Consider the following 13,095-nt stretch of genomic DNA (forward strand, 5'->3'; position numbering starts at 1 on the left):
ACAATGTGTTTCAGAGTTAGTAGCAATGATCCTTTACTTTACTAAAGTAGGTGATGTTAATCCAGATGCTCTTTTTTGTAAAATGTGATCTAAAATCTTTGCAGTTTACATTTTATTAACCAGTATTTTTGATTTGTCAGGGTTAGCAGTTAAGTCAGCTACCCGGCAATTACACCTTGCAGTTACTGGGTTCATCCAGAAACAACTAATCTCTTGTTTGTGTGACGCAATTTAATTAAGTGAAGTGCAAATGTCTTCTTAAAGTACGCACATACAGTAAGTATGTCTGTAAAGGATGTTATGATTAGGTTACATTTGAACTTGCAAAGAGTCTCTGCATGTTTCTGGTTTGTGATCGCTTAAAAAAAAAAAAACACACAAAAAAAACCATCTAAGTCGACATGCGACCCTTCATCACATGTCATGGCCATGGTGGACATGAGCTGTGAACAGCATGTGTTTAAGTTTGTTTCGTTTGAAGGATTTACAGCAGCATGACGAGGTAAAATCCCCTAAATATTATCCCCTTAATCATCCCGTGACCTGTCAGATTTATCTTCGGGCCCCTTGAGGGGTCGTGACCCTCAGGTTGGGAGCCACTGATTTAACCTTTGACACACTTCTACATTCCCAAACTCCCAAATCTCCCTCATTCCCTTCAAGGGCAGAGCCGTTTTGCTTGTTATTTGCTCGCGCGACACACATCTGACAGACTGTGTGTGATGACATCTGGGGATCTGATGGAGTCTTGCTCTCCGTATGGACGGCCTCGGAGTGTGTTCATCTGACAGACTGAAGTCAAGGTTAGCCAAAAGACACGCACACACACAAAACACACTCCACTGCCATCACTGCAGGAGAACACACACACAACTCATTAACTCTGATGGATTACAGCACATTTCAGGCTAATAACACAGACATACGTGCAGACACCATGCATAAACGTGTGCACGCACACACCACACCAGACTATGGCAACATATACAAACACAGATGGACACAGACCTGTCGCCTCAGTGTCACCTTCAGCTAATCCTTGTGAGACAGAGCAATCCATCCACCGGCCACACAGATTTGCCCATAATCCCTCTGAATGAACTCATTCAGAGCAGGAGTCTGCTTCCTCAGTGTGTTGGCACACATCTGTCCATGTATGTACCGTATACCCACACAAATTCTGTATGAAGATAAACTGGAGATATGCCGTACAACACTTGTGTAAACTTAAAAAGGCACCTTGAAAGACTATCAGGAAGAGAACTCAGGGAGCCATGATAATAGTGAGTGTGTGCTCTTTCAGTTTCTGTGTGTGTCGACGCAGATTTAATTGGATGGGAATGTCACATAGGACAGGGGACATGAGTGCTGCCGGTGGTGTAGGTCGTACACCAATTACTGCTCCACGCTCTTCAAAACTAGACGGGAGATGGAAGACTGAGACCCCACTTCATTACCAATGTAAGCCCCTGTGTTGATAGCAGCCATGTAGGGCAGCACTGTGGGGTGGTGCTATAGTGGCGGTGGGAGGGGGAGGTTAAATTAAAATTGACACCCAAATTGCTGGCTGCAGCTGAAGCTTGACGTTTGATGGCCAAGTTATGGGTTTTTGTGTGTGTGTGTGTGTGTGTTTTTAGGAAGCTAAGAACTCTGCTGTGTTTCTGTTCTCTGTTGCAAAAAAAAATGGTGCCGGTCCCTTCTGGCTACTATGTAAACAGTGACACTACATGAAAAGGTTTCATTAAGAATGGTTCATTAAGTTTCCTGCATCCTAAGTTTGAAACAAGACAGCCACGTTAAGAGCTCTGTGAGGCTGTGCTTAGAGACAGTGGTGCTTTGGGCTATGCTAACATATTGATGTTAAAAATGCATAACCACTTGGTTCGGTGTGATAGCATGCTAACATTTGCTAATCAGCACTAAATAAAGACAGCTGCAGCTGAGGATGACCGACCATCCACAGGGGCATTGCACTAGCATAGCTAAAATACCTGAAAATCATTCACGTAGGGACAGCTGGGAGAGCATGCAGTCATACAGTACAAACACAAATATACATGTATGCATGCATAAGCCTACATACTCTATGCATGTAAGTGAATAAATGAATATGAATTTGAAAAAAGAAAAAAACAAGGAAACAGACAAACAGAAGAAAAAAATAACTCAAGCAGAATCAGATTTGAGGGAAAGCTGAGTGCAAATCAACTACATGACAATAAATGTTAAGACTTTCATCAATAAACAATGAGTGAGGAAAATGTTGGAAAGAAAAAGAGGGTCTTCAGCAAGATTGGCTCCTATTGGCTGCTCTTAATGGGGCCCATTAATAAATGATTGCCTTATCCATTGGAAATAAATTAAACGTTTACACACATGCACACACACGAATGCACACACACACACACTAGACCGACCTGCACAATAGCTGGAAACAGCACTGTGTCTGCACTTATCTTGTATTGATGTGAACACCTTCACCTTGGGCGTACACACACAAACACACACACACAGGACAAATCTATATATAACAACTAACCCTCCCACCTCCAGTGTCGATCCCTCCCCGGGTTCCGGCGAGGTGCGCTGTCTGGATATTGCGATGGTTTGCCAGGGCTGTGCTTTCTAAAGGTCAGTTGTTGCTTCCTCCTGTGGGGGGACGGCGAACTGACTGCCAACCATCTTGGCGGCATCTGTCACATCCTAACCACTGATAATTAGCCAGCAAAGAACTGCAGCAACCTGACTGGCTGCTTGAACGACGGGGTGGCAGGGTAGCAGGCTGATATGTGAAAGAGGGGGATACAAGGGGAATATACCTTTTTTTTAAGGTATGTGTGTGTTTTTGACAGAGAGAGATGGAGGGTAAAAGACAGAAACAGAGTACAGGAAAAGGCAGAGAAGCAGAAAGCAGGTGAGAGAAAAATGACTTGCCTGTTGGTAAAGGCTGGAAATTGTACCAAGTGCCAGCCCATCGTTTATCAACGAGGCGGAAGCACATACAGCCCGTACTACTCATTACCTGCAGCCTCTCTCTACCTGTCCCTAATACCATCCTCGGGCACACCTGCTGCCGCTCAACAATGCTTCTCCATAACTGTCACACACCCACACACACACACACGCACGCACGCGCGCACGCTGCATCATCGACCTGCACCTCCATGTCTCCAAGACCTCAGCGCCCCATTAGAAGACAATGAAGAGGAGACGTGCCTTTGCTCGAGCGTGTCAGACAGATTCGACATCGCCGGCCTCACAGGCCCCAAATACACCCATCATCTCCTGCCCACCTAATCAGCGCTGTGGAGAGACGGAGGGAACAATGGGACAGAAGGTGCAGGAGAGGATGGAGACTGTGGTTAAAAGAGGAAACCGAGGGGAGGATGGAGGGAGGCGAGGAGGCATGGAGAGACGAGAGAGAGATGTGATGATCTGTGCGCGTATATACAGTACACAAACAAATGAAGGAGGGAGAGCTCCTTCACAACAAACCATGTACGCTTTATATTTTTGCTGACTGCTTCCAAATGGAGATTGTACAGCGGCAGAATAGTGAAACTTGCATAAGACAAATTTCTTGTCATTGTTGCCGTATCACATCTTGGACTGGGGCTACCAATTATTTTCATGATCCATTTATCTATTTATCTGAGTTTCAAAGAAGTGATTAATTGCTTTAAAAAGTCTGAAAATGAAACAAAACAAAAGAAAACAAAAAGCAGAGAAACACAAGGAATCCTCAGATTTGAGGATGACTATTAATTGATTATCAAAAATTAATATTCCATTGATCTAAGAATTGATTAATTGACTCACTGGACAGATTTAGAGCTAATTAGCTAATTCATTAAACTACACTGTATTATCTCATACCTGTATGTGACTTTGACACAAAAATGCTCCAGAGCTGATGTTCACTGTGACGCACAGCTCAGATTTTGAGTTTGCAAATGGATTTTCTTAGTGTGGTGGAGTTCAAATTCCAACAATTTCATTGTGGCAGCGTGGTTTGAAGAGCGGTTCGCTGGGAGGGAAGTAATATTTTCAGTAAACAATAACACGCAAAGGAAATGAGTGAGCAGGACAGAGAGGGACAACAGAGCGATGAGAAGTGAAAATCAACACTGACATTTCGGAAGGGTAATGAGGGTGCATGTGAGTGAGACTGCGGGGGTGGGTGGGCGGGTGGGTGGAGGGTGGTGGTGGCTGAGGTAGGGTTGGAGGGTGGACCGCTGCCTTGACAGCGCAGTAGGGGCCAGCGCTGTGAAGTTGGTTAATCCTGAGGAGCAGGGGATTAGCTCGGCATGGGGGAGCCGTCTCAGCAGGGGGGCACTGGGAGCCCGTTGTCCGCGACTACAGTGCCATGCTGCGGGGCTACCGGGGCCGGCTGTCCCTCCCCACAACCCCCTACCCCTCTCCAAAACTAGCCCTAGGCACTGTCTGACCTAGTATATTGTAACAGAGCCACACAGTAACATACACACATACATATAAAAGACATGCACAACAGCTCATCAGTTCATTATTGGTGTAGAGAGGCTGGAGGGGCTGGGAGAGAAGAGTGAGGGTGCCTTCATGTGAGCCCAGTGGTACCAGCGTGACTGACTGCGCAGAGCTCACAGGCCCACCTGGGGGCTGCTGCATCTACAGGCTCCTCTCATCTTCTCCCATCGGCTCTGCTCTACTAAACTCTTCTTGGCTCGCTCCTCGTCTCTCTCTCTCTCCCTCTTTCTTGACTCTTTCGCTGCAGGGTGTCGAACACCCGGGGCTGAAGAGGGACGGGAGGCTCCGTTGTTATTAGCATCATTGCCCTGCTGATTATTTCCCCACTGTCTCCAAAAGAGAGTGCTGTTGGGCAGGGAGCTGAAATGGACAAAGAAGGACCTCCACGTCCAAGGGAGAGCTGCCTGTACACATACAGTGTGTGCTTTTAAAGTGCATCTGCTTTCAGGGAGTCAGATCTAGGTGGTGGATGGCATTATGTGTGAGTGGAGTAAGTCTGAATGGCCATGATCTCCTCTTTCTGCTGCATGACAGTTTTTCTTTTGCCTGCAGACGAAAGGAGCAGGTTCCTGTCAGAGTATGCTCACACGGGCGGCCAGGATGCAAAACAGGCTTCACCACAACTCAAAGAGCAGCTGGAGCCTCCTCCTTCTATGAGTGCGACGTGGGGTCTCTCCCACCCCTGGCGTCCCACAGAAGGGGACCTTTCTCTGGGTGACTGGCAACCCAGCCTGCACACCACCCGCGGACATCAAGTACTTAAGGACTTGTCAGTTTATGGAGCAGCCCACAGAAGACTTCAACTGTGTGCAGCGTGAGGCATGATGAAACCTCCCGCTGGAGTCTCCATCTTGCCGAACCTTCTTGGTCATGGCTGAGTTGATAAAATTTCCCAGGAGCCATTCAGTGCTCCTCTGCAAGGTCTTCCAAGCATTACGATTCGCCTCCTGCGTCAGACACAGCCAATGTTCTTGAAATGGCCCATTGTGCTGGTTAAATGTATAAGACCACTTAATGGATAAAGTAAAGCTCAAAGAATGAAAGAAAGAGGGTTGTGTTATAAGTAGCATGAAGGCATTGATTATGTCAGAGCAAGGCTGACCACTCAAAGGGGAGCTGAACAACCTTCATGGAGATGGAAAACAACAATTCTGAGAATCAGCACTCGACGTCAGACAACACTGATGCCTGAGTAACTATACACAGTGGACTGCAGGGATGCTTATACAACAACAACGACGACAACAAATGTGCCAGTTAATAAAGCTGAGAAACAGCACACAAACAAAGGAGCTTTCTCCACAGACTTTACAGCCGCGTGTTTATATACTGCAATTTAAAAGGTCATCTTAGTGTGAAAAAGCCATAAAGAAGCCCAAGAACATCTTGTTCTTCTCTCATCCTGACTTGTTAGCCAAACAGCACAAAATCCCTGATGAGAAGAGCTAGTTGCTGTACTCAGTGTCATGTTGCTAACAGTCTTCATGCAATATTAACTTGCAATAGAGCTTGGAGGACGCACAAACCTGTGCATAGTGTGCGATAAATAAAACAAAACCATCTGTGATTGACACATCATTAGACACCCATGAATTATTCAATATCTGCAATCATATTGGTTTGCCAAAGGCTCAACATGCTGAGGAGCATGCAGGCCCAGGGTACCTGATTGCAAGTTAAAAGCCTCCTGAACTTGACTGCTCCCATCCCTAAAAATCTGTCAGTCATTAGTGTAGAGAGCGGAGACAGGAATAAGCTGGCTCAGTCCTCTGAGTGTTGATCTGGACCTCCTGCCGCTCCCAAAGAAAGGCTGCATCCTACTAGCTTTGAGATGGCTCTGATTGAAGACATAATTGTGAATGTGGGTGAATTTCATGGTTAGGAGCGTGAAACCCTCAGTGAGATGGATGGAGAGATGGGGAGCGAGGGAGGCAGGGAGGACTGCAAATTAGGAGTCGGGGTGCTGAGAGCCAGAGCTGGAAGGTGAGAAACCTTGACCGAGGCCGGCCGATATGTGCCGGCAGATGCACAAATAGACACGAGTGAGTGCAAGGCATAAATATATACATACAGTCCAGGAACAATGAACGCGGGAAAACACAGATATGCAGACACGTAGACGCATGCACAGTGAAAAAGATGGCTGCGTGTGTAAACAATCTCCGCATCAATCACTCCATGAGCGGAGCAAATCAACTCTGGCTGTCGCACCGTTTCATGCCATTCCCCAGCCTTCATATACAATCCCCACCAGCCATCTGCATATCAAACAAGGCAGCCATTCACATGCACTGACTAATGATTTCTGAATGTTATTAGCTCTCCATTCTACAACTGCACTTCAGACCTGTGCAGTTCTTTCTCCTTGTGCAGAGGCGACAAAAAAGGCTTGAGTAACAGTTCCCTTATCTCCGCTGGCCAGGGTTTAGTCCTGCTGTGGACTGGCTGCCTCCCTGTTGGAGTCTCTACTATCTTTAGAGTTTTGGCCCAACAATGCTGAGCTGCAGCAGCGCCAACTGTGTCTCACAGCAGAGCCATACCTGCCAAATCTGGTGGTTAGCTACAAAATAAAGGATCAGCAGTTAATGGGGCTCATTTGTCAAAGCAGATAGGAACAAATGCTTTCAGAAATGGCCTGAAAGTGATCTCGGTAATCTTCAACAGCTTTTGAGATTTATGTAATGATTCATATATAAACTTTATGATCTTCTCCGGTTAAAATAGGAAATTTTAAGGTCAGAAAAGTGCTCTCAATGTATGCAGAAGCAAACTTCAGGCACTGGCGCGTAGGAGCGGGAGCAATGCCAAGGTTATAAAACAAGCTTTTTTTGGTTACATAGCTGTCCACAATAAAATAATAATAAGAAAAAAAAGGTTTCGACAGTTCAAAACTCAAAAAATTTAAATTAGTTTGGCAGTTTTCACCCAAAAAACAGTTCTCAAGTTGGATTTTCAGACAAATAGTTGATCTAACAGTGCTTTTTTGCTGTGTCTTCTGACAAAAAGACGTAATTAGAGGAATTAGATAAACTGTTAATCAGTCAAGCTCTTCTCCGATGAGACTGTTTTTGATTTATAGCACCTGTCTGTTGAGTTGATTTTGCAGAGCAGCTGTCTGGTATTCAAATCCTCCTTAAGCCTTGAAATCGCTCATTCTTCCTTTGCAAAACAAACATGCACATTTAGGTGCAAAATTTGGCCCCATACTGTTTCCATTCACATTGTTGATAATTTAATCTCGGAACATATTTCTACATTGTGGTAAAAACTGTTGGCAAGGGTTGGAAATTGTTCAAAGTGCCCACCATTTATCAGCGAGGTGGGAGCACATACAGCTCAGTTTCAAAATAGATTCAGTGGGAGGCATGGTATCTGTTCCTGCTTCTGATAAGCCATTCGAACCTGTGTCGCATCACACAAATGAGATTCAACTTAAGGTGATCTAGTTATTTCTGATCCATGTCCACAAACGGCAATGAAAGCAATGAGGAAAGAGTCCAACAGTCAGCCAACTGACTCAGTAATCTCTTATATATATTAATATCTGTCTAAAGTTTGCTAACATTAGCCAAAATGAGCTACCATGAGGTACTGGTCATAACAGAAACCTGCAACCAGGCAGACTGAACTGAGTCAGGGAGCGTTATTTCTTCTTTCAAAAGTTCGTCAGTCATGCATCAGTGTTCTTTTGTAAAGTTGTCTAAGCCTCATCCTTAGCTCTACTGAGCATGGATGTGAGGTCTTGCTTCAGGCTGAATAGAGGATTTATGTGATATTGTTGTTTGTAAAATGGGATTATTCAGCAGAGACTGACTGATGTATTTTTATAGTCCATGACAAAGATGGCCATCAATGGTGTCTTTGTTGTCACCTAATTCCTTCATGGCATTGCATCCCACCAGAGATAAATAACACTTAAGTGATGTATGGTTGTCCAACAGCTGCTTCTACTCAAACTTTTTCAAAAGGAGGTTTCATAAAGTGTTGTGAATATTGCTCAGAGGTGTATATCTGCAATATGGCCTAAACATGGGTATTTATGCTTGTGGAACAGAAGGACATATTGTCATTCAGCTCGAACAAATACCATGTTTTTAAATAGATTTCCGAGGAAGACTTCTCTTTTCATAGTATTAATTTCTTCACTGAACTTCTACTGTAAATTATGCATAACCCAGCACATTATTTTTGCTTCACAGGCAAAGCAAAGATCTACGTTCTCCCTTCAGGCACATGGACGGATATCTGAAAGTCTGAACTGGCTACAAGCATATAACAACATGCCTCTTATTGAAAATCTAATGTAATTCCTCCTCCCGACCTAAACTTTAGGGTGAAGTATTTTCACAGACAATATTGCAGACACAAAAGAGGTTTCATCTGAGAAATACAGGGTATTTTCAATCTTTACAGTATTTTTATATTCCCCCGTAAAAGCACTGACCTCGCATTAAATATAGTCACATGTTGTGCATTCCACAGAAGTGCATGCGGCTAATGCTGCCAGCGTTTGCCACCTGATTAATCTACAATTCATCAACAAAGTCGTTGATAAAGGCTTTCACAGCAGGTCAACACATCTTGTTAGAGAGAAGCTAGACAATCCAAATAACAAATTCTAAATGCAAGTCTGAACCAATGAATAATGCATTTGTATTCATTATCACAAAAAAATCAACACAAAAAATCTTCAGTGCAATATCATTCAATAAAAAACATCAGCAGGCGTGTGAGGTAAAGGCATTTCAGACGCGCCTATGACCCCTCTAAAAGCACAAACTTCCACGTTTTTATGCATTTTATTCCCAGATCAGTGAGTCTTTAGACCATCTGACTCAATTTTGACTTTTGCTCCATGTAACGCTTTCTGAAAAACATGAAATAAAAGCCTGGGTTGCTTAGAAACAAGCCCGTTGACTTTTCCGACAACTTGCACAAAACAGCTTGAGAGACCTGTTAGCTTTTAAATGATAAGGCCGGTGAATACGACCCTGACCTCATGTTACAAATGGTTTGCTTCTGCCCGAGCAGCGTGCTTTTTCTTCCCAACTATTAAGTCAACTATTTCGTTCGGTGTGTGGGTTATTTCTCCCTCACCGTTGCAACCTTGGCGAGTGCAGCACTAGGGCAGTAATACCAAGAAGAAGAGGCCTCTGGCAGTTCTTGGAGAGACGCAAAGTAGGTTAAAGTTTTACGGTGCCGATAATTGAGTCCAGTTGCTGAAGGCCTCCGAGAAGCTTCATGATTGCACAAAAATGCACACAAGGGCACAGACAGAGAAACACATACAAACACATCACACGATGAGATGCTGATTTCTTTGGAGGCGTGAATGCCCCAGACGCACCGGCAGCTCTCAAATTAAGCAGCTCGGAGACAGAGGAATCAAATGCGTTTCCATTATGGGGCAAATATTCCATCTACCCCCTGTCATAACGACACTGTATGGCAGCATTATGGGGAAATATCAAATTAGGCTGTTTCATTTGGAGGACTGTTGTGCATTGCGAACAGCTTTGGAGATCAATTGAGCTGCTAGGTAACGAGCGGCAGCGGCCTGCTCTAATGTACTCAGTAATGTTCTTTTGATTGCTTTGGTTAATCTCGCTCTGCCGTGCAGGGAAGGTAGGCCCCTCTCTGCTCAAAATCACTCCTCGGCCCAGGTTTGAGGGAAAAATAAGAAATGGGGAGCAGCGTTAGAAAAGTCAAGTGATATGTGATATTGGATTATTAAATCTGGACGATCCCTCTTCATGTTTTATGCCACTAGGAATTCATTACACTCCATGAGGACACTGTCGGTGTCAGGTTCTATGCTGAAGGGTTTCAACAAAAACACACAAAAAAAAAAAATAGGAAGAAAAGACCCAGCTGAATGGGCCACAGTGGACGACCTTCAAATGAAGTGTCGGCGATGTGTCGATACTGAAGTGGATGGAATCCGACACAGTATACCACTCCGCTCTCTGAAAGCAAATCCTCTCACTCACGCGCCACTCACAAACAAGTAAGAGGCGCTCTGTCGCTCCACAACAACACTCACAGCTGTGACCATTTAATATGCTCCGGCTCAGATTCATTCCTCTGCACCTTTTGCTCTCACAGAAAATGCTAACAAACCTGTCCAACCACTTTTGCAATATGCTGCACCACACCACTGCATGCCACACCATCTGCCACATCTCGCTGTGCAGTGTGAATATTTATTTGCTCAAACTGGATTGCTCAGCATCCACCTACTTTTGCAGAACAGTCTGCGTGCGCGCTCAGAGATGGCTGTCAAATCGAGGGTTAGAGATTTCTGGGACTGTGCAGTCGCCAGCTGGGAGCTGCTGAAGGTGTCTGTTTGGTGAAAGGCTGCTGTTGACTTTGCGTGACTCTTACCTCTCCACGTGGTCCAGGTTCCCTGATACGCCCAGTCCTCCGATGGTGTACAGTTTGCCGTCGTATACCAGGCTGTTGTGTCTGCAGCGAGCCACGGTCATCCGAGACACCAGATTCCAGTTGTCCAGCAGGGACATGTAGCACCATACATCAGCCAACATCACACCAGACTCTGTGCCACCTGAAATATAGAAGGATAAGGGTTATTGAAGGGGGTGTGCAGGGTGATTAGGACCTTTTCCAGGGTTCCATTTGAGGAACTCCAGCTGTGTTTTGAAAGACAAAAACTGACTAAATGTAGCTTCTGTACTTTAAATACAGCATTAGATTGTCAGCTTCCCCACAGCTAACAGTTTCATCATAGTTACACTCTAAAACATAAAACACTCAGCGGATCGTCGACTTTGGAGTCGCACACTTTGGAGTTTAAGTCTCCTTTTCTGCCTCTTCATTTATTCATTCATTCCACCCACTCAAACACACATTAAGACCCATTTCACATTAAAAACAAAAAAATAACAGCATGAACACATTTGACACATTTGAGATTTTTTTTGAATCTGTCATTGATTCTTCAGATGCAAACAGGAGTTCAAAAGAAACTTTTAGCTTCTAGTTTAGTTCCTGAAGCTTCTTAGTACCTGGAACTATGCGGGTGGAAAGGGACATACATATAACTTAAGAGGTTATGTATGCATGCAAAAGTTCGACATCAAGCGGTCGGATAATTTTTGTTAAAATTCGTATTTCTTTCTTCAAACTATTTCCTCTTCAGTAATGAAATCTCCACTCTGACATATGCTGTAAGGTTTAAAAAAAAAAAAAAAAAAAGAGGCTGATGAGTGAGTTGGACAGCTTTAACACACTGAAAGTTGTTACTGCTGCTGTGTTGACTAGTCAACCGGCCAACCATCAAAACTGTTCTTGTTTCAGCTCTCTTCAAAGCAGCCCTGTTAGCTGTGTAGTTTGACATGTAACACCAGCCGTGACTCAGTGACCCTGCTCCGGGTGTGAGGAAGGTTACAGACCAGAGCCCGCTGATTGGCTAGCGAGAACACCTCTGATTTCTCCACTGGCTGGCTGACTCCCAGCGGACACATGCAGACCTGTTCCAATGCCCAAACACAAATTTACATTTATATGAAAAGAGGGAGAGGAAAGGTACACGCAGGACAAATCCTGCTGCATTTCCACGGTGCAATGTCAAGGTCTGAGTGCCGTGCAGGATTCTTGCACAAATGGACCGTGGAGGGAGAAATTCAGCCCAGTCTACCTCTGGAGGAGCAACTTAAAGTTGTCTCACAGAGGGAGTCACAGAGTGCACAGTGTGCCACTATGGAACAAAATAAACTGCACAACACTGCAGCAACTGTAAAGCCAGACAGAGAAAAAAAAAGAGTCAAGTTAAAGAAAACTCCACAGAAGGTAAATAGGAGAGACCTTCTACACAAAAAGGACTCTTTTGAAAAGCAAGACATTAAAGTTATCTGCAGTGTTAGGCAACAGATGAGTAAGCTTTGAGGACAGCCACCCTTTTAAAACTCTGTTTCACAAAGGTCACAAGAAGTTGTCGATGGTCTGGGTAGCTTCGCTTGCCGGATCGTATCTGTCATGGAGTGGAAATGTCCTCCCTAAGAGAGCATGAATGTGAAGTGTGGAGAGCTTTGTCAGGACTCATAATGATGAAAGTGACTTTTAGTAACAGAGGTCAGAGAACAGAAAATCCACGGTTTGCTTTTCTTAAAACCATGATGTTATTTAACGTTCAAAAAATGTCTCAGAAATGGTTCCCATGATAACATCAGGAGAAGAAACGTCTGCTCATCCCCTTCACGTCAAGTCAGAAAACCTTGGGAAATGTTGTTGCAGTGTTATTATCATTATCAGAATCTATAATAAGTCTGTAGTAAATGCTATTGGCAGTGTGTTAACAAGCTCACAATAAAAACATTAACATTTAGCAGACATCGTGTTTCTATTACTAATTTGCAAACACAAGCACAGTTGAGGCTAACATCATCAGTTTTGCAGGTATGTAGCCACACAGTAACAATAGACAAACTGGAAATCAAAAGATCCCCAAAGTTCTCATAATTCATCCTAAAGGGAACATGAATGTCTGCACCAAATTTCAAGACAATCCATCTAATAACTGTTGAAACGTGTCATTAAAAAGCACAAAGGTCAGCTTCATGGCATCACACA

The 13,095-nt window shown here is 44.2% G+C and overlaps 1 protein-coding gene across 3 annotated transcripts in view; it reads right to left on the bottom strand.

Annotated features, from left to right (window-relative positions):
• The window catches only part of LOC139347433 (kelch-like protein 29), a 194,185-nt gene that overhangs the window by 21,238 nt on the left and 159,852 nt on the right, over positions 1–13,095 (bottom strand). For all 3 annotated transcript variants that reach the window (XM_070987045.1, XM_070987043.1, XM_070987046.1), the window contains one exon: positions 10,891–11,071. In XM_070987045.1, coding sequence (XP_070843146.1) covers positions 10,891–11,071 — 181 coding nt within the window. The remainder of the gene's footprint in view (positions 1–10,890; positions 11,072–13,095) is intronic.

The sequence above is a fragment of the Chaetodon trifascialis genome, chromosome 19 (genome assembly GCF_039877785.1).
Source record: "Chaetodon trifascialis isolate fChaTrf1 chromosome 19, fChaTrf1.hap1, whole genome shotgun sequence".
Taxonomy (NCBI): Eukaryota; Metazoa; Chordata; class Actinopteri; order Chaetodontiformes; family Chaetodontidae; genus Chaetodon; species Chaetodon trifascialis.